This window comes from Doryrhamphus excisus, linkage group LG2, assembly GCF_037039965.1.
Source record: "Doryrhamphus excisus strain RoL-2023G ecotype Guam linkage group LG2, RoL_Dexc_Guam_v1.1, whole genome shotgun sequence".
NCBI lineage: Eukaryota > Metazoa > Chordata > Actinopteri > Syngnathiformes > Syngnathidae > Doryrhamphus > Doryrhamphus excisus.
Genome location: NC_136358.1, coordinates 4130961 through 4153540, shown reverse-complemented (window position 1 = coordinate 4153540; position 22580 = coordinate 4130961). Strand labels below are relative to the sequence as shown.

Sequence of the window (22580 nt, the reverse complement as noted above, 5' to 3'; positions counted from 1 at the left end):
ATAATAATAATAATAATAATAATAATAATAATAATAATAATAATAATAATAATAATAATAATAATAATAATAATAATAATAATAAAACGGCAAATAATAAAAACTTAAGAAACCACGTATAGTTGGTGGGTAGACAAATTATTTTTGTTCAGATTAAAATGAACAAAGCATTATTAGAGCCCTGTAGACATGACAAAACACGACAAATCACATTTATACTCTTTTTATTTACAACATATTGCGCAACTGCAGGGTCTTGAGACACATGCTAACTCGCAAACTAGAGAGCTTGCGACCTAAACGGTAGACTCCAAGTTATTTCCTTTAAACTTAAAAAGCCAAAAACTTACCACTTCCACACGGATAGGGAGGATAACTATTAACAGTTATGTGCGACTAATATTTTTGCAATAGATCTGTGCTCTGGGAGCACAAAGATTCTCTATATCAGGGGTCTCAAACTCAATTTACCTGGGGGCCACTGGAGCTAGGGTCTGGGCGAGGCTGGGCCATATCAGGTTTTCCAAAAAAAAAAAAAAAAAAACGCATTTATTAAAAACAGAAAAATTAATAAAGCCAAGGAATTACCACTTCCACACAGATAGGGAGGATAACTATTAACAGTTATTTAACCTTTAACATGAACATTAATCAAACGTAATAATTTTTTCTGGGTACATGATACCATACAGCATCCATATCAAACTTGCGCGGTAAAATTTCATTAAACATAAACATTAAACTTTCATATCAAGGCGGGGGCCTCAAACTAGTGTCCTGCGGGCCACATCTGGCCCGCAGGCCGCGTGTTTGAGACCCCTGCTCTATATGATAAGACCGCTATGCTGTTATGAGAGCGTTTCCTCGGATATAGCCTCATGATGCTTCTTGAATTCATTTCTTTTCTAGATTGCATGTGCCGTCTTTGCCGCTTTGCTGCACTTCTTCTTCCTGGCGGCCTTCACCTGGATGTTTCTGGAAGGTGTCCAGCTCTACATCATGCTGGTGGAGGTGTTCGAGAGCGAGCACTCTCGGCGGCGCTACTTCTACATCGTAGGTTACGGTGTGCCGGCGCTTATCGTCGCCGTCTCCGCGGCTGTGGACTATCGGAGTTATGGCACAGAGAGAATGTGAGTACCATTTTTCTCCCTAAAGGAAATAATGGAAGTAATGATAATGTATGATATGCCGACATGCTTAGCAGTTAGCCCACACCAGCTGTAGCATTTGTAGCCGGTGGGCACATCGTTCTTCCTGATGGATGAGGTGATAGCTTGCCACCATAAATAATTAAAGGGCCGCCACCGCCAGAACAATTACATTGGACCAGTGAAGGATGAGAGACGGGACATGCCGTGACACAGCGGAAGGAGGAGGTTGAGGAGGATTCGACCACAAATTGATTTGAGGATGATGGCAGGGTCATCTCGGATGTCCTAAAAGTCCAGAGTGACCTTTTCTAACTTGGAAAAATGTAGGTTTTTTTTGTCATCGTAGGAGGAACTCAATGCATTTTGAATGAGGTAGCTAAGGACAAAGGTCAAATCAGGACATGGTCTTTAAGTCTTGACACGATATGAAACTTTCATGGGTAGTTCATACAATAAACAATAAACTAAAAATATACAGTAATTCTAGGAAAATACACTAGTACATATGCCAAGTTTATATTATTTATATCCAGTGTATATTCTAGGTTGTGTCAAAAAATAATGACACAATTTTGCCTCTGTTTGCATACATTTAGTGTACAATACATCGTGCTAAAGAAAATCAATCAATCATTAATAAATAAATATAATAATAATAATAAAACGGCAAATAATAAAAACTTATATAGCTGGTGGGTAGACAAATTATTTTTTTCAGATTAAAATGAACAAAGCATTATTAGAGCCCTGTAGACATGACAAAACACGACTATAGTCACATTTATACTCTTTTTATTTACAACATATTGCGCAACTGCAGGGTCTTGAGACACATGCTAACTCGCAAACTAGAGAACTAGCGACCTAAACGGTAGCCTTCAAGTTATTTCCTTTAAACTTAAATCGCCAAAAACTTACCACTTCCACACGGATAGGGAGGATAACTATTAACAGTTATTTAACCTTTAACATGAACATTAATCAAACGTAGTAATTTTTTTCTGGGTATATGATTGACACTAACATTAAACTTTCGTATCAAGGCGGGGGCCTCAAACTGGTGTCCTGCGGGCCACATTTGGCCCGCGGGCCGCGTGTTTGAGACCCCTGGTGTCGATCAAAATTTTTGTTCATTACACTTCACTCAAAGTGGACAAGGTATTAGAACAAAGATCAAATCAGGTTATGGTCTTTGATAGTATTCAAAAGAACATCAAAGCAGGGCAAATTCATTCTATTGGTTATACAAGGTATTTTGAGGACAGGGTCACACGATGGATTTGTGTTTAGCATGTTGAAATCGGGTTCGACGTGGGTTCGAATCTCCGCTGAGGCCTCCCACATTACATAAACATGCATGTTAGGTTAATTGGTTAATTGACCCCAAATTGTCCATAGGGATGTGAGTGTGAATGATTGTTTCTATAGCTATAGGGTGTACTCCGCCTCTCACCTGAAGTCAGCTGGGATAGGCTCTAGCATACCCCCGCAATGAGGATAAGCGGATGGATGGATTTTGGGGACAAAGTCAAACCAGTATTTAGACTTTGAAGGTTTCCGTCAAAACATTCAGTCCAAATTGGTGCCAATGGAAGCTTTGAGTACTTGAGTAAAAAACTGCTAGCTGGCACAAGGAGAGTTTATGTTTTGACCAGCCCACGTTTTTCTCTCCTTAAGCATTAAAAAGTAGCACAAGGAGAGCTCCAACTCCACAAATTCAAACACAAGAGCAGAAAGAAGGGACAAAGCGTAAAGGAAGGAGAAGAAATTGACACGCCTGCAGCTCCTGCCGCCCACCAACTCGTTAAATCTGTCTGTGATCTGAGGAAGGCAGGCACAAATGAACAGCCAATGGAAGCGTCCACATAATTTATAGCGTCGGCATGTGGCGTCGGTGCGCTTTGAAGAGCTGCCAGCTCATCTTTTGTTTTTTTGAGCCCATATGTGTTTTTCCTCTGGAACGCCGTCTCATCCTTTGACATCAACGAGAAGAGGAGGGGGTGTTTTAGCGCATCGAGTCCTGTCACTTCCGATAAAGCGTGAAACATGAGTAAACACCACATCAGCGCCAGACGACTAAGTTGTTTGTGTTTTTGTTGGAGAAATTGATCTGTTTGACACAAAGCAGCATATTAAAGACAAGAGTGTTTTCCAGGGTGAGGACGAAAACCACCTTGTTTAAGCTGTTTTTTTGTTGTACTTTTTAAATGTACATTTTAAAAACAGGCACGTTTTTCATTATTTTAATCCCCACTGGAGGGTTCCCATACTTGCAGCGGTTTACCCACTGGTTAAAAATGCTACAGGTGCAACTAAAAATTTAATAATGGTGCTGGTCATCCATCTTCCCAAACAGTTTGGGTTTGCCCGCCAACTAAAAACAATTAAAAATGTCAAAATAGTGTGGGTGCTCCAGTTTTTTGTACAACCACAAACTTCAATTTTTTTCTCGAAACTAAAACCAATGCATGTGCTTCAGTTTCAAGTAAAAATGCCGTTCGTCCGTTTTTTTTACAAAGCTGTATACAGTCTGCATGGTGGACAAGTGATTAGCATCTATGCCACACAACTGGGGGACCTTTGTTGGATTCCCTGCTCTGGCATCTCTGTGGAGTTTGCATGTTCTCCCCGTGCATGCGTGGGTTTTCTCCGGGTACTCCGGTTTCCTCCCACATTCCAAAAACATGCTAGGTTAATTGGTGACTCCAAATTGTCCATAGGTATGAATGTGAGTGTGAATGGTTGTTTGCACTGTAATATTTCATATATTTGCCCAAAAAAAAAAAAAAAAACTAGTATGTTTTTAGAATGGAAGAGGAAACCGGAGTCCCCGGAAAAAAACCCACGCATGCATGGGGAGAACATGAAATTCCACACAGAGTGAAATTGAACTCGGGTCTCCAAGCTGTGAGGCCTGTGCGTTAACCACTCAAACCCCTTGCAGCCTGTTAGATTAATTGGCGACTCTAAATTGTCCATATGAATGTGAGTGTGAATGGTTGTTTGTCTATATGTGCCCTGTGATTGGCTGGCAACCAGTCCAGATTGTATCCCGCTTCTCACCTGAAAACAGCTGGGATAGGCTCCAGCATGCCCACAACCCTAATGAGGATAATCTGTATAGAAAATGGATGGATGGAAACTGTACACCAGTTTCCTCCCACTAGCAAAACCAGTTCAATTAAAGTAAAAACGGTTCTAGTTTCCCCAATAACTGGAAATGGTTCTGGTTTTGGTTTGGTTCCAAATTTTCTGGAACAGATGTGGAGTTTGCATGTTCTTTCCGTGCATGCGTGGGTTCTCTCCGGGGTACTCCGGTTTCCTCCCACATTCCAAAAACATGCTAGACTCCAAATTGTCCACAGGTATGAATGTGAGTGTGAATGGTTGTTTGTCTATATGTGCCCTGTGATTGGCTGGCGACCGGTTCTAGTTTCCCCAATAACTGAAAATGGTTTTGGTTTAGTTCCAAATTATGTGGTTTTCTGAGTAACTAAACCAAAAAGAGTGCAACTAAAAACCATACCACAACTAAAAATTTGCTCTGATATTTTCTTAAAATGTTGTTGCGACTTGGCGAAGAAGGAAAAACCTTAATTTTCCATAAAAACATCCCGCCCTTTTCCTCACCTCCGTTCTGTCAGCTGAGCAACAACAGCAGCACTGTGCTAAAATGTCATATTACCCTGTCCAAAAATGGAGGTGTCTGTCTGCAGCAAGTAGCGGAGATTAAAAGATTAATAATTCAACTGTGAGTCATGACTTTTTTTTTTTTTTCTCCCGTCCGCCATCCAAGCAGCCGTGCATCCACCAACTTCTTCCGTGTCTCCTTACTGACTTGTCATTGTGGTGATATGAAGTAGGAGGTCAGGAGGGGGCGTGTCATTTCATTATTGTTGTAATTGCAGCGAGTCATCGGAGCTTGTATGAGTCTTTTGTCGCCGGTTCAGCTTGTTCAGGTCGGGGTCAAACCAATTTGTTTGGAGTGATAAAGTCGAGATTCAGTTTAGGACTAATTAAATCATTGTAAGTTATCATCTGGGACAGTAATTTGCTATGTTAACCCGGAAAAAATGGAATGATATCAAGCTAAGGTCTGACCTTCAGCAGCCTTCATGTTCCTGTTTCATTCTACACCATGCTAAGCTACGCTACGCTCTGCTTCATCACACTACACATGTTGCAGTATGTTTCGTTTTTCCAAAAACCATTGCTAATTTTCTCCCGTAGACAAATGCAGAGGTGTGAACTCGAATCACATGACTTGACTTGTGACATCAATGACTTGACTCTGACTTTAGTGTGATGACTAAAACTATTTCATATGTTCAGTGACTGGGATGAGAAAAATGGGATTAAATAAATGTGTCATTTCCAGCAGGACACCAAACGTTCCCACAGAATCTGCCTCATTGGATGCAGATATTAATATCCAATCAGGTTTAAGAGCAAACAACAAAGGTGTGCCTTACGTTTCTGTGAGTACCAGACTAACCAATGACTGGCAGTGATTAAGACCTTCTGAGGGGAATAATGGTATTGGATGGATGGATGGATGGATGGATGGATGGATGGATTGATAATGGTATAATAATGGTATTAGATGGATGGATGGATTTATAATGGTATAATAATGGTATTGGATGGATGGATGGATGGATGGATGGATGGATTGATAATGGTATAATAATGGTATTGGATGGATGGATGGATGGATGGATGGATGGATGGATGGATTGATAATGGTATAATAATGGTATTGGATGGATGGATGGATTGATAATGGTATAATAATGGTATTAGATGGATGGATGGATAATGGTATAATAATGGTATTAGATGGATGATGGATGGATGGATGGATGGATGGATGGATGGATGGATGGATGGATGGAAGGATGGATGGATGGATGGATGGATGGATGGATGGATGGATGGATGGATGGATAGATAGATAATGGTATAATGGTATTAGATGATGGATGGATGGATGGATGGATGGATAGATGGATATATGGATAGATGATGGATGGATGGATGGATGGATGGATGGATGGATGGATGGATGGATGGATGGATAGATAATGGTATAATGGTATTGGATAGTTGGATGGATGGAAGAATGGATGGAAGGATGGATGGATGGATGGATGGATGGATGGATGGATGGATGGATGGATGGATAGATAGATAATGGTATAATGGTATTGGATGGATGGATGGATGGATGGATGGATAGATGGATAGATGGATAGATGGATAGATAATGGTATAATGGTATTAGATGGATGAATGGATGGATGGATGGATGGATAGATAGATAATGGTATAATGGTATTAGATGGATGATGGATGGATGGATGGATGGATGGATGGATGGATAGATAGATAATGGTATAATGGTATTAGATGATGGATGGATGGATGGATAGATAGATAATGGTATAATGGTATTAGATGATGGATGGATGGATGGATGGATGGAAGGATGGATGGATGGATAGATGTATAGATGGATAGATAATGTTATAATGGTATTAGATGGATGGATGGATGGATGGATGGTGGATGGATGGATGATAGATAGATAATGGTATAATGGTATTAGATGGATGGATGAGTGGATGGATGGATGGATAATGGTATTAGATGGATGGATGGATAGATAATGGTATAATGGTATTAGATGGATGGATTGATAGATGGATAGATGGATAGATGGATAGATGGATAGATGGATAGATGGATAGATGGATAGATGGATAGATAGATAGATAGATAGATAGATAGATAGATAGATAGATAGATAGATAGATAGATAGATAGATAGATAGATAGATAGATAGATAGATAGATAGATAGATAGATGATTGATTGATTTCCTTTATTGTCATTACACAATAACACAAGCAGTGAAATTGCCAATGAAATGTCGTTGCCTGGCTCCCGTATAAGAATAAATAATAATAATAATGCGGAGAATAAATAGATGAAATCAAATATGAACAACAATATACAGCGTAAACAGTACATTTTGAATGAACATTCTGAAGACTTGATCATTTCAAGCATATGACTTTGAATTTGACCTGTCTTGTCTTGACCTGAGACTTGACTTTTACATTTGTACTTGAGACTTGGGGTAAGAGTGGAGGTCCACCCTGGAGTGGCCGCCAATGTACAGCTAAGACCTTGATCCAGAACACTAACATGTTATGCTTTTGCTTGCAGTTGCTGGCTTCGTCTGGATACGTACTTCATCTGGAGTTTCATCGGACCAGCAACCTTGATAATTATGGTAAGCCCCGCCTCCTCTTAACACCACAATATGTTCATTAACCCCACTTAGCCTGCAAGAGACTCGCTTAAACGCTCTGCAGAGATACGCTATTTTTTTTTCCTTTTTTTTTTTTTTGAGCAGCCGTGGAGGAAAACGAATGAAGGGAATATATCGCACTTTGTCACCCAGCTGCAAGTCACAGGGACTGAACTCTGCTCAGTATGCGGCGTTACAGTAATCCGGCAAGCGCCATGATGATTGATTTTGGTCCCAACCCTTTTTTCTCTGTCGTTGCCTCGCCTCACAGGCACACACACATTAAAAGTAGGCTATTGTATTGCAACATGATTTCTGAACCACGATAGTCTCCACTTCATTCATATGTTTTTTTTTATTATCATTTATTGACCTCCTTACACATGAATGAATTACTATCAAATCAAAACAACTTTTAATTCATGTTTTTTTTTCAGTAAATGACAATGTTAGTAAGATTGGCTCTTTAAACAGGAGTTAGCTCCACACAGAGATAGCTGAGGGTGGAATTGACCCCTGGTCTCCTAGCTGTGAGGTCTGTGCGCTAACCACTCGTCCACCGTGCCGCCCAACCAAAAATTTTTTCAACGGAAAAAATGTAATTTATTTATTTGTGGATTTACCAATTAAATGTTTGGCAACGAGGGCTGATGGACTACTAAAATTGATGTTTTCTAAAGCTTCACTTTTGCAATTAGTGCAGTAAAAATGTCAAAATATTTTTTTTACTCGACTTAATTTACTGGCTAAAAATTTTAATTTCTAATTTCTTTTGTTGTTGTTTTTTTTTTAGCACTTTGCACAGTAAAATGTCTGTGTTATTCATTTTATTAATTTTATAACAGCTTATCACTGCACTATGCTGATTCTGATTATTAATGTAGAGGTCCATACGAGTGCTACCTACCTGGAGGGGGTTAACGTGGGTTACGTTTTGCTTTAGCAATTAGTGGAGTAAAACTTTTCTCATTCTTTTTCAGGCAAATTGGAGAAAGTGTATCAATGACAAATCCAGTTCATCCTGTGGGATTTGGAGTAAAAGGGGGGGCTGCTAAAAAATGAGTCAGGAATAGTTAGAATTGGAGAAAAAGAAAACCTATTAATAGCGAGAGGCTTGACTTGCAGAGACTGTCTTTAAGTCTTAAGACTAAGAGGTATGAATAAGTCATGTGGAAGCATGCATCTGTCATCCTTCGGTCGTGTTTTTTCCCCCCGTTGTACCATCATAGAGGTTTCCGAGGATTTTGCGCTCTGTTTGGCAAAGTGGGGGCGTTCCGTGCCGTGGCATCGGCGGCCGTCTTTGAGTGACAAAGTGATTTTAAAATGAATAGTGCATGCTTTATTTCTTTCTTTCTTTTTTTTTTTTCTTCCATCTCCAGCTCAACGTGATCTTCCTGGCCATTGCGCTCTACAAGATGTTCCACCACACCGCTATCTTGAAACCAGACTCCGGTTGCCTGGACAACATCAAGTAAGAGATGAACACGGACTAGGCTGAAAGTCCATTAGCGAGACGTCTTTTTAAAATGAAAGACATAAGACTTGTGTGACTCATTGTGCGCTTATTATAGTCATTTTCTTGATATTTTTAAAAGCCCATTTGAGGGACTTAATAGTCAACCCAAAGGGGGCAAGAGGGAAATAACACAATGTTTTACAAAAGTAAACATTTCAAAACAATATGTGACATTTTTGACTAATAATTATTCAGAAATAACATTGATATACCAATCATTTTTAATACATCTTTGTGTGATGGACGATGTAGCCTAATATCCATATTGCAATATATATATTGCTGCATCATAAATATACAATTACCATTTCAATACACGCCATTTCCAGTTTTACTGCTTTATAGTTGCTTTGTGTAGATATAGTATTATTATGTCTCTAGACTCATTGACATATTTCATAACATTGATTATTATGGTAGTTAATAATCCATTAGTTGTTATTTTGCCCAGTGGTAAAGTACACAGTTACACATTTATTACTCTATTTCGTTTTTAAATTGATTAATTAATAAATTATCACTATTTTGTGGTAATAATTTTTCTATTTTTCTTGTATAATTAAGAAGACTTTACATATTTTATTTACAACATATTGCGCAACCGCAGGGTCATGAGACACATGCTAACTCGCAAACTTAGAGAGCTAGCGACCTAAACGGTAGCCTTCAAGTTATTTCCTTTAAACTTAAATAGCCAAAAACTTACCACTTCCACACGGATAGGGAGGATAACTATTAACAGTTATTTAACCTTTAACATGAACATTAATCAAACGTAATAATTTTTTCTGGGTACATGATACCATACAGCATCCATATCAAACTTGAGGCGGGGGCCTCAAACTAGTTTCCTGCGGGCCACATTGTGTTTTTGAGACCCCTGATCTATGGTGTTGGCCCCGCCCCATTAAGTCATATTTTTATATCTAATTATTTTAATATTTCGCAACTTGGGTAATGGTAATGGTTTACTTTTATTTGAACATGCATCAAGTTCTAATGGAATATATCACATAATATAAATATATACTTTAAACAAGTATTATTATGTCTCTAGACTCATTGACATATTTCATAACATTGATTATTATGGTAGTTAATAATCCATTAGTTGTTATTTTGCCCAGTGGTAAAGTACACACTTACACATTTATTACTCTATTTCGTTTTTAAATTGATTCATTAATAAATAATCACTATTTTGTGGTAATAATTTTTCTATTTTTCTTGTATAATTAAGAAGACTTTACATATTATTGGCCTAAATTAAGCATTTTCAAGCATACAAATAAATTAACTAACTAAATGAATTAAAATAAAAAATACCAGGCAGAAGAAACATTCAATTTGTGAATGTCGTATTCTACATTGGCCACTAGGTGTCAGTAATTGTTCAGTGAAATGATTTAAATAATCTCACAATAGGCCCAATACTAATAACGCAATAATGACAATATTAACACGGGTTCCTGTTGGGGCCATAACCCACCCACAACAGCATCTGTCCGCCCGCCTCTAAGGTCCCCTTGGGCAGTGTCTATCAACTGGTTCAGCTGCAGGAACCACTTAAACAAGCCGTGATCCAAACCGCAGAAAATTGATCAAGATAATCCTATTTTTCTGACTCCTCAGATTAAAAAGTACAATTCAAAATAGATAAATGTTACCTTTTTCTGATGAACTCAGCAGGTAAATTTAATAATGAGAAGAGGACCATTTCCTCTGTAGGCCACCCCTGTGCCTGCATCAATAAATCTAACTGGGCATGAAACTGTACCTGGGAGTCTTGTGGGCGGATTTCCCCAAGCAGGACAACGTGAGCTGGAGCGGTGAGACACTCGTCTCTTTGTAGCGAGCTGTTCTCCAGCAGATAGAAAAGCAATTTAGCTGTGTTAAGTTGACGCTTAACCTTCCTCTTGTGTTAGCTTTTTGGTATCATCTCTTATGTTTAAAAAACGGGTCGGTTTTGACCCGTGTATTAAATAAGCTATAAAATACACTAAAAACAATAAGTTACCATCAAATTTGCTTCCTCATCTTCTTAGGCTTCCTCATCCATGAAAATGTTGGTTTTAATACTTTTGGTGTGGGCATGTAGGCCTTTTTTTGTCACTATACCCCTTTACCCAATTTCCAAAAATGGTAAAATGAACCTCAAAAGAATAATTTTAATAAATTGAAGGGTCTTTTGTTATTACTGGCTATTACTGAGGGATATAGAACATATCTCAATTAATCAATTAGTTTCATTTATTTTCAAATTTTTAGTATTAATCACTAAAGAAACATCTATATCAGGGGTCTCAAACTCAATTTACTTGGGGGCCACTGGAGCTAGGGTCTGGGCAAGGCTGGGCCGCATCAGGTTTTCCAAAAAAAACAAAAAAAACACATTTATTAAAAACAGAAAAATGAATAAACTTTGCTTTTGTTCCGATTTTCTACAAGAAAAGCTCTGATAAAACATTCCACTGTTCTCAAATATCTTCATTTTTATTTTTCTACACAAAATAAGATGAAAAATAAATAAAAAAAATCAGGAATAAAGAAAATCAATCAGTAATAAATAAATAAATATAATAATAATAATAATAATAATAATAAAACGGCAAATAATAAAAACTTAAGAAACCACATATAGTTGGTGGGTAGACAAATTATTTTTTCAGATTAAAATGAACAAAGCATTATTAGAGCCCTGTAGACATGACAAAACACGACTATAGTCACATTTATACTCTTTTTATTTACAACATATTGCGCAACTGCAGGGTCTTGAGCCACATGCTAACTCGCAAACTAGAGCGCTAGCGACCTAAACGGTAGCCTTCAAATTATTTCCTTTAAACTTAAATAGCCAAAAACTTACCACTTCCACACGGATAGGGAGGATAACTATTAACAGTTATTTAACCTTTAACGTGAACATGAATTAAACGTAATAATTTTTTCTGGGTACATGATACCATACAGCATTCAAACTTGAAGCGGGGGCCTCAAACTAGTGTCCTGCGGGCCACATTTGGCCCACGGGCCGCGTGTTTGAGACCCCTGTTCTGTGGTGTTGGCCCCGCCACATTAAGTCATATTTTTATATCTAATTATTTTAATATTTTGCAATTTATGGTTTAATTTTATTTGAACATGCATCAAGTTCTAATGGAATATATCACATAATATAAATATATACTTTAAACAAGTATCTATTTCAATAAAAATATTAAATATGACGTTGCACTACACGAACTTTTTAGCAGATAACTTTGGTCAAATTGAGAATTGTATTATCTCAGTGGGCACTTTACTAAATGCTGTACTTAACTGCCACCATTTTTTTTTTCTCCTCACAATCAAGCAGCTTTTCTTCGCACTTCACTCTGAAAACCGATTTCAATTTTAATCCCTTTCAACAGCTTCTATATATCTCTTTCGGTAAGCCATCCTTTGTGTCATTTTCTCTCCGTATTGACCTGCTGAGAGCTGTCAGTGGTTATGATTTATAACCGTGGCCTCCAGTAATGCGGCCGTCCAGCCAGCTAGCGGGACCCCTGGGCGGCATTCCTTTTAAAGCTTAAAGTCGCTTCAATGAAGTCTGCCACCTTCTACTTGACCACTGGGGGAAAAAATGGCCTCTGACTGGTGGCTTTTACTCGGAAAAATGACAAATCTGTGTTTCTGTTTCACCATAAACAAGTCAAGGTTGTGCCGCTTTATAACATCCAGCACATACTCACCTTACTTATGTATGTTTTTCTATTTAATTGCTTATTTATGATAAAATAGTATATATTGTATTTTGTATCACGTCATGATTTCTGTTCTGGTTTCATCATTTCCTTTCATTTCTTCTGATTCTGTGATTCTTTTGACAATTTTATGTTTATCATCTTGTTTTTGTTTCATTTTAGCCGCCGTTATTACGACGGATGCGTTATAGTAGAGTGGCACTGGTAAGCCTTTTCTTCAGTGTAGGTTAGAATGGATGTTGTGTTTGGTGTGTTTTTCCCCCTTACCCAACACCCGAGTCCATTTAAGTTTTGAGAGATTAAACTGAAGCTAAAATCATCATATTTGGTTCACAATTATGAACATGTCGTAATACAAACTCTAGGCTCACCGTATATTAGGAAATATTTCAAACTGTATCCCACTTCTGTCGATAAATAAAATTGTCAAATCTTTAGAAACATGTCTTAGTGTAATGCAATGCAATTTATCATCACTATTAAAACTATTAGAGGTATTTTTATCCCACTTTTGCCAAGTAAGGTAATTTTTCTTTCTTTCTTAATTTATTTTAGACATGCATATTATGTTACATTATTGTTTCTCACATATACACTTACAATACAATACACTTACAATATCTATTTATATATATATATACATACATAAACACCTCATTACTACACATGTCTGAAAAGGAGCAGGAAGAAGCAAAGCTTATTAAATCCTACCCCTTCTCCACACCATAGCAGTTACCAATTCGATAAGTGATTTTTTCCACACAAAAATATCACAGAATCTTACATAAGACAAAACAACAAAAAAGAGTGGGAACATCGGACACCCCAGCAAAACCCCCGGACATCACCGAAACACACCACCAACCACCGCCAGCTAACAGTAATAAATAAATATAATAATAATAATAATAATAATAATAAAACTGCAAATAATAAAAACTTAAGAAACCACATATAGTTGGTGGGTAGACAAATTATTTTTTCAGATTAAAATGAACAAAGCATTATTAGAGCCCTGTAGACATGACAAAACACGACTATAGTCACATTTATACTCTTTTTATTTACAACATATTGCGCAACTGCAGGGTCTGGAGACACATGCTAACTCGCAAACTAGAGAGCTAGCGACCTAAACGGTAGCCTTCAAGTTATTTCCTTTAAACTTAAATAGCCCAAAACTTACCACTTCCACACGGATAGGGAGGATAACTATTAACAGTTATTTAACCTTTAACATGAACATTAATCAAACGTAGTATTTTTTTTCTGGGTACATGATACCATACAGCAGGGGTCCCCAAACTTTTTCCAGTGAGGGCCACATGACTTTTCCCTCCTCTGAAGGGGGGCCAGGGTCAGGGTAGTTTGTTTATGTTCTATGACTGGGGCAAAATGTGGTTGTAGTCACGTCACAATAGGTTACCATTTCCAGTTGTATGACAGAAAAATGTACATGCTTTATTGTTCAGGGGGCCGGGTCAAATGTGGAAGTGGGCTGTGTCCGGCCCCCGGGCCTTAGTTTGGGGACCACTGCCATACAGCATCCATATCAAACTTGCGCGGGCCGCACTAACATTAAACTTTCATGTCAAGGCGGGGGCCTCAAAATAGCGTTCTGCGGGCCACAGTTGGCCCGCGGGCCGCGTGTTTGAGACCCCTGATTTAAGTAGTATTTTTATCTTTGCAAGTGCTTATTAAGGCTGGATTTTGTATTGGATCTTAGTGTACATAAATATAATAATTTATGTACACTTCAGTTTAGGGTAAAGCGTGCCCTATTTTTATTAAAGGTTTTATCATTGTGCGCCAGCGTTGCCATATTCTGCATGTACTCCCGATGTCCTCTACATAGAGGACGGCGCCCACCAAGCTTTGATGAAGTACCTCTCCTGCCAGGTCATTATGGTCAAAAAAAAAAAAAACAAAAAAAAAACCAGTGAAATTCATAAATCACCAATTTGGCCACACACCTGACCCATTTATTAGCGCTTTAAACAAGGTCTGCTGGTTTTTACGGCAGCGTCTGCGAGCACAGATAATGGCGGCAAGGCTCCTGTACGTCACAAATAAATATGGAAAAAGGACAGGTAGGATGTGTTGGTGTCAGTAAGTGGATGCTGTCAACCTCCCTTTTTTGTTTTTCCCCGCTTATTCAAATTCTGGATGACACTTTTTCTTGTTTTTATGTTGCTCAGCTATCAGGATTATGAACCCAAGATCAAGTAAGGAAGAAAAATAACACTCCGCCCCCCCCCCCCCCCCCCACACCCCCAATGAAAAAACACCATCTTTCATTTTCCCCCGCCATCTCGTAGCGTTGCCCCCTGTGGAACCATTAATGTGATTTACGGCGCTAAAGGTCAGAATGAGCGTGAAGCTAGCTGACAGATGCGGTGAATAAAGATTAGTTTTTAAATGGCACCTGTTGGAACACAATGTAAAATGGATTGCATAAACGTAATAAATCTATATAAAGATCGACAGGATTTGTACTTTGGGGAATTTCAATGTTGATTATTGGAAAACTGAACTTAACATATGTCATGAAAATTATTTGGCATGTATGGGGAGGGATTCTGCATTGATATCGACAAAAAGATCAATTTTTTTGCGGAAAATCGGTTTGTTTTGGTTGATTTTATCTGACCGCAGATAACGCAAAACATGTTTCTGTCATGAAAATTATTTGGCATGTATGGGGAGGGATTCTGCATTGATATCGACAAAAAGATCAATTTTTTTTGCGGAAAATCGGTTTGTTTTGGTTGATTTTATCTGACCACAGATAATGCAAAACACGTTTTGGTCATTAATTTGACAAAACCTTAAAAACGAGCAGGCTACCTCGATCATATTTGTGACTGATACGTGATGTGACATAAAAATCAATTCATTAAAATTTTTCCAGTTAGTAATTGAAATTTAAGTCCCCGCCCCCTTTTATTCATGTTTTAACTGTGTATAAACGAATGAATGTTGTATTTTAACGTATCTTTTACGCTGTTTACTTGTTTTTATAAAGTCTTTGAGTATTTTGAAAAGCGCTATACAAATAAAATGTATTATTATATTATAAATATATATAAATAATAAATATTATTATTATTATATATTATAATATATAACAAATATATTATTATTATTATTATTATTATTATTATTATTATTATTATTATTATTATTATTATTATTATTATTATTATTATTATTATTATTATTATTATTATTATTATCATTAAATGATACAAAGGTCGCCCTGTGATTGGCTGGCAACCAGTCCAGGGTGTACCCCGCCTCTCGCCCAAAGACAGCTGGGATAGGCTCCAGCAACCCCGCGACCCTTGTGAGGAAAAAGCGGTAGAAAATGAATTATTCTTATTATTATTATTATTATTATTACTGCTATTATTAATCATCTGTTATCGTAAAAATAATTATTTTCTTTTTACATCTTTTGACGTCGGAGAAGTAAACTCAAGTTTTTTTTTTTAATTGTGTCTAAAAATACAAGAGAAAACATTTCTAAATATTGTTTTTCTAGGTTGATAAAATTCAAGAAAGTTAGCATAAAATCGTAATAGGCCGCTATCTGTATATTTGTATGGGACACATACTTAAAGGGATAGTTCGGATTTTTTGACATCTAAATACTGTGAAACAAAGACACAACAATCGACAGGTGGGAGCGCCAAAGTGATACGTCGGCGGAGAAAATAACGCAAAGCGGTTTGTATGGTCGGATTTTTTTCGAGTAGGCATTTTTATGATGCGAACGTATTGCGCTTTTGAACGCTACGCTCTTTACTTCACTTTCCACAGCAACTAACTGGAACTACTTTCAACAGCATTGAAACCGATTATGCGCTAAAAAGCTCTAAGAATTGTGTGCGCCAAAAAAGTCTGTTTTTATTAATTTAATGTACCATACTAAATCTACTTAGCTAAATATTGCGGAGAAAAAAAACATGTCTCTATGTATTCATCTTTAAAGGACACGTCGGCTAGCTTAAGGCCGAGTTTACAAGACACTTTCACCAATTAAATGGACTCAAATATGGGTTGCGCTATAAATCTCCGGCAGTAAAATTAATACTATTTGTTTTTTATTTTCAGACCCCATTACAGAATATATGAACTTGCGCTTTTATAATCATCTAGTGCCGTCACCGGACAATACGAGACTATAAAAACAAAACCCAGAGTGCATTTGCTGACATTGTTTTGTCATCTCATTTGTTTGTTTTGTCCACCTTTCATAGCCCAAACGTGATTTATGTTTGCAACTTTTATTTCTTTAACTTTTAAAAGATATTTTTTCTTGACAGTGTTTACGGTTTTCAGACAATTTTTGATGAAATTGTTGTCAGCCCCCTAAAGGTGCGTTTTTGCAGTGGTTCCTTAAAAACAGCAAAGCTCTACAGTCATTTAAAGGGGACCTATTGTTGTGGACTCAGGCAGCACAATGGTCTAGTGGTTAGCGCGCGGGTCTCACAGCTAGGAGACCTGAGTTCAATTCCACCCTTGGACATCTCTGTGTGGAGTTTGCATGTTCTCCGGTTTCCTCCCACATTCCAAAAACATGCTAGGTTAATTGGCCACTCCAAATTGTGAATGAATGTGAGTGTGAATGGTTGTTTGTCTATATGTGCCCTGTGATTGGCTGGTGACCAGTCCAGGGGTGTACCCCGCCTTTCGCCCGAAGACAGTTGGGATAGGCTCCAGCACCCCCCATTCATGAATGAATGAATGAATGAGTTGTGTATTCCAATAGAGCAGCTTTACACGATATCCCGCTCAGACAGCATTCTAGATCTTCTGGACTCTGCGACTCTTCCAGCAGTTTTTTCTTGAATTTTCTGTCTCCCGCCCAAACGGGTCAGTGTAATTTATTCCCGCCGTGCCCACTCCACTGTGATTGGTCACACTCCCAAGTGCTCCCGAGGACTTCTGGATATAGGTGCGTGTTTCCTGAGTGCAGGAAGAGTACAGTAAAGTCTCGTTATATCGATATCGGTTAAAACAAATTACTACTTATTACGATACTATTTTCATTTCCCGGCAAATTTCTAGTCTTTTATGATATAATTAGCTCCGTTAGTACGATACCCGGTTATTATGATAATCCGGTTACTACGATGCCCTTTTCATCTCCCGCCAGCCAATTTGGTCTGCTTATATCGATACAAAAGCAGCTTAAATCAATCTTTGCTTAAGGATTTCAATACCAAAAAAGAACATGGCGAACGGCTGCTTCCAGTCAACTTTATTTTTCACACTTCCACCACCAGAGTGCAGCACACACAGCGGAAAACACCCGTCCCTCGCGCCTACCCTTCCGGGTGGCAACACCTTCCCTATCGAAAGTTCCGGGGTGAATTATGTCCCGGTAACCGGTAATCACTACAGTGTAAGTTTATTTTTATTTACTGTAGTACAAAATGTATTGTAGTACAAAAGCATGCTCGATACGCAATCCATGAACTCAAGGAGAAAATTATATGCCATATCAAAGATCCGCCCACTTTTAATGCAGTTCGGCGCAGGATCGGATATATGGATAGTCCGGTTATATCGGTATTTTTTCCGACTCCCGAGAATATCGATATAACGAGACTTTACTGTATAAGGAAGTTTGCGTTGCAGTGCCGTCAGTCCAACTGGTTGTTAAAAACAACACAGGGCTCACTTCCAAAAGAGCAAACCTCATTTACCTGACGCGGTAGCATCATTTACCGTAAAACGAGAATACAACAAAGTAACAACATTTATAGGTCAGAAACCAGGAAAAGCATAATAGGTCTCCTTTGTGTTTTTGTTTTGAGTATATTGACTTAGCCATGTATAGATGAATATACAAATTTCGCCATATTCCCGCTTGTTTTTTGAACATACTCTATTCACAACATGAATGTTCCGTTGTGTTGAAGATCATGGGTGATTGGCGCCATCGCTCTGCTTTGCCTGCTGGGCCTCACCTGGGCCTTCGGACTGATGTACGTCAACGAGAGCACGGTGGTCATGGCCTACCTCTTCACCATTTTCAACTCCCTGCAGGGAATGTTCATCTTCATATTCCACTGCGTGCTCCAGAAGAAGGTATGCATTTTGGATTTATATCGATATCGGTTATAACGAATTACTACTTATTACGATACTATTTTCATTTCCCAGCAAATTTCTAGTCTTTTATGATATAATTAGCTCCGTTAGCACGATACACGGTTATTATGATAATCCGGTTACTACGATGCCCTTTTCATCTCCCGCCAGCCAATTTGGTCTGCTTATATCGATACAAAAGTAGCTTAAATCAATCTTTGCTTAAGGATTTCAATACCAAAAAAGAACATGGCGAACGGCTGCTTCCAGTCAACTTTATTTTTCACACTGTGTGCAGCACAAACAGCGGAAAACGCCCGTCCCTCACGCCTACCCCTCCGGGTGGCAACATAGTTCCGGGTTGAATTATGTCCCGGTAACCGGTAATCACTACAGCATAAGTTTATTTTTATTTACTGTAGTACAAAATTTATTGTAGTACAAATACTCAATCCATGAACTCAAGGAGAAAATTACATGCCATATCAAAGATCCGCCCACTTTTAATGCAGTTCGGTGCAGGATCGGATATATGGATAGTCCGGTTATATCGGTATTTTTTCCGACTCCCGAGAATATCGATATAACGAGACTTTACTGTATTTGCAGTTTGTATGATGTGTCCATTTTTTGTTTTTTTGTCTTTGTTTTAGGTGCGTAAAGAGTTCGGAAAGTGTCTCCGTACTCATTGCTGCAGTGCTAAAAGCATGGAAAATTCCATTGGCTCAAAGGGAAGTGCTTCTCGAGCTCCTGGACGTTACTCGACTGGCTCACAGGTTGGTTATTTTCGCAAACACAAAATGAACGACTTTGCTGTTTTTGTTGCTAAAGTAACATTCTGGAAAAAAAACCATTCTGATATTCATTTTTGTCTTGCAATTTCTTGCCGTGCCATTCATATTAGAATGCATGTTGTTGTTTTCTGATTCGCGATGAGTGTTTCTACTCCTGTATAATGAAAAGCTTATACCGACATGCTGCGTGCTAAGGTAGCAATATTCATAAATGAACGCACATCCATCAGAATACGGACACGGTTCAATTACAGCGCAGCATTTTTTTCACGACAACTCCGGTAAACAAAATAAATGAACATTTGAACTGACGTCTTAGAAACGGCGTGTCTGCGGGACTTGTTGAAAAACGGTACAGTAGCCGCGCTTTAATTAAGATTATTGATCGCATCCTCCACCTTTGTTGCATGAATTATCGGAAAGCATCGGGTTTAATTTTCCTTGATGAGTCATTTCCTTTTTTTTTTTTAGGGGGATTTATTTCATCATCGAAGATCAGAGCTGTTAAAAACTAATTACCGATGAGCGGGAAGCTATTGACATTTTTTTTTTTGTCAGTGAATTAACTAAAAACGAGATAAAGATGTTTGAAGGGATTCGAGCAGATGGGAGCTGCAGCCAATAAAAATAAAAATACAAATGGTAAAATAAGCTAAAAAAATATACAATTATTAAATAGTTTGTTTTTATGATTTCTTATTGATGATTTTGCGCACATTTGGGTGAATGTTGGTCTCCTTGCATTTGGAATTGGAATATGTCATGTTTTACTTTTAGAGTTGGACCACCTTATTTTTTTTTTATTTTAGACTATCAGCCTCTTAGCCCCTCTGACGCAGGATTGAGATTTGTCAGCAGCAAAGACGCTGGCTAGCGAAAGACCCTTAGCTTGTGCAACAGCCCGTGGGACTGCGGCATAATTAACTAGGATCAAGCCGTCTCTGATTGAGCACCCCCGAGACGCTGATTCGGAAAGCCTTGACTGATGACTTTATTATTGACTCGGTGCGGATATTCCGTCTTTTAATCTTTTTTAATATTACTGTCTGTTTTTTTTTTTTTTGTGGTCTTTCCGCAGAGTCGCATACGACGCATGTGGAACGACACAGTGAGAAAACAATCGGAGTCGTCGTTCATGACCGGTGACGTCAACAGCTCGGTGTCTCTCAATAGAGGTATTTGACTCGTCTTCTCATATCCTGGTTTGGTTGTTTTGTGGCGACACTTTCTAACCCGTTTAGGTAAAACTGCAGCACTGATTGCCATGTCATGGTACTAAATAGAGACCCCAAAAACTGGTGCAATGTCTTCCAGAAAGTGGCATTTTAACTTGGTTTTTTTTGGCATGCAAGAGTCACAAATGCGTAATTTTGGACCTCAAAAAAAATATTGCATAAAGATCACTTTGAAAAATATGTTGAACTAAAGATTCCCTGGTTTTTGTGCCCTTCCTGATCACTATTGGGGGTACGAACCCATCCATCCATTCATTTTCTGTACCACTTATCCTCACAGGGGTCGCGTGCATGTTGGAGCCTATCCCAGTTGTCTTCTGGTGAGAGGCGGTGTACACCCTGGACTGGTCGCCAGCCAATCATAGGGCACATATAGACAAACAACCATTCACACTCACATTCATACCTATGGACAATTTGGAGTCGCTAATTAACCTAACATGTTTTTTTTGGAATGTGGGAGGAAACCGGAGTACCCGGAGAAAAAACCCAGGCATGCAAATTATTCTAAAAGTCGTACAATTTTATTTGGATTTTATTTCCATGGAAGGATTTTGCAATTTTTTTTGTTTTTGTGATGCCATCATAGATTGTGATGCCACCAGTCATGGCAAAAAAATGTGTGATCATACTGTTCTACCAGCAATGGAACAAATTATTATTGATAATAATTAATAACTTTTCTCCGGGTACTCCGGTTTCCTCCCACATTCCAAAAAAAAAACATGCTAGGTTAATTGGCGACTCCAAATTGTCCATAGGTATGAATGTGAGTGTGAATGGTTGTTTGTCTATATGTGCCCTGTGATTGGTTGTGCCCAAAGACAGCTGGGATAGGCTCCAGCATGAATGAATGAATTAATAACTTTTTTTTTCTACCGAAAATGAATGAATGAATGAATAATAACTTAAAAATAAAGTTATTAATTAATTAATTCATTCATTTTCTACCGCTTTTCCTCACAAGGGGGTGCTGGAGCCTATCCCAGCTGTCTTAGGGCGAGAGGCGGGGTACACCCTGGACTGGTCGCCAGCCAATCACAGGGCACATATAGACAAACAACCATTCACACTCACATTCATACCTATGGATAATTTGGAGTCGCTAATTAACCTAACATGTTTTTTTTGGAATGTGGGAGGAAACCGGAGTACCCGGAGAAAAAACCCCGGCATGCACGGGGAGAACATGCAAACTCCACACAGAGATGGCCGAGGGTGGAATTGAACCCTGGTCTCCTAGCTAACCACTAGTCCACCGTGCTGTATTATAATATTATGTAACATAGGAATGATAACATTAAAATCAATTACACTAGCAATTACTATTTGACAAGGCTTTATTAATACCTGCCTTATTCATAAAATGCCACCATGTGACATCCATCCTTATATCAATATGGTTTATTGTTGTTTTATTTCCTGAGTTTGTAGCGATGATATTATTACTTTCACAACTATGGTGGCCTGACTTTGACCCTGCCATGGATGATTGGTATTTAAATTATTTGGCAACAGAATGGATGTATTGTGTCTCATAAATTGCGCAAAAGAGGCTGACTGCATTTAAAAACAGAGAGGCGGTGATGGAGTTAATAATTCAGAGGTTCTCCTTATGGAGGAGCCACCATGTTGACGACTCTTGAGTGGCTAATTATGACCGTCTTGACACTTCCTCCTTGTGTTGCAACATCCATCCGTCTTTGTAACGGTGCATTAG

At 38.3% G+C, this 22580-nt stretch overlaps 1 protein-coding gene across 19 annotated transcripts in view; it reads left to right on the top strand.

Moving 5' to 3' along the window:
• The window catches only part of LOC131124906 (adhesion G protein-coupled receptor L3-like), a 170391-nt gene that overhangs the window by 136823 nt on the left and 10988 nt on the right, over positions 1–22580 (top strand). For 10 of the 19 annotated variants that reach the window (XM_058065879.2, XM_058065891.2, XM_058065890.2 and 7 more), the window contains exons 17-22: positions 910–1130; positions 7383–7449; positions 8847–8938; positions 18660–18828; positions 19485–19607; positions 20704–20800. In XM_058065879.2, the coding sequence (XP_057921862.2) occupies positions 910–1130; positions 7383–7449; positions 8847–8938; positions 18660–18828; positions 19485–19607; positions 20704–20800 (769 nt within the window). Of the gene's footprint in view, positions 1–909; positions 1131–7382; positions 7450–8846; positions 8939–12891; positions 12934–14927; positions 14955–18659; positions 18829–19484; positions 19608–20703; positions 20801–22580 lie in introns of all 19 variants that reach the window. The other 9 variants (XM_058065882.2, XM_058065876.2, XM_058065893.2 and 6 more) reach the window with 1 other exon arrangement.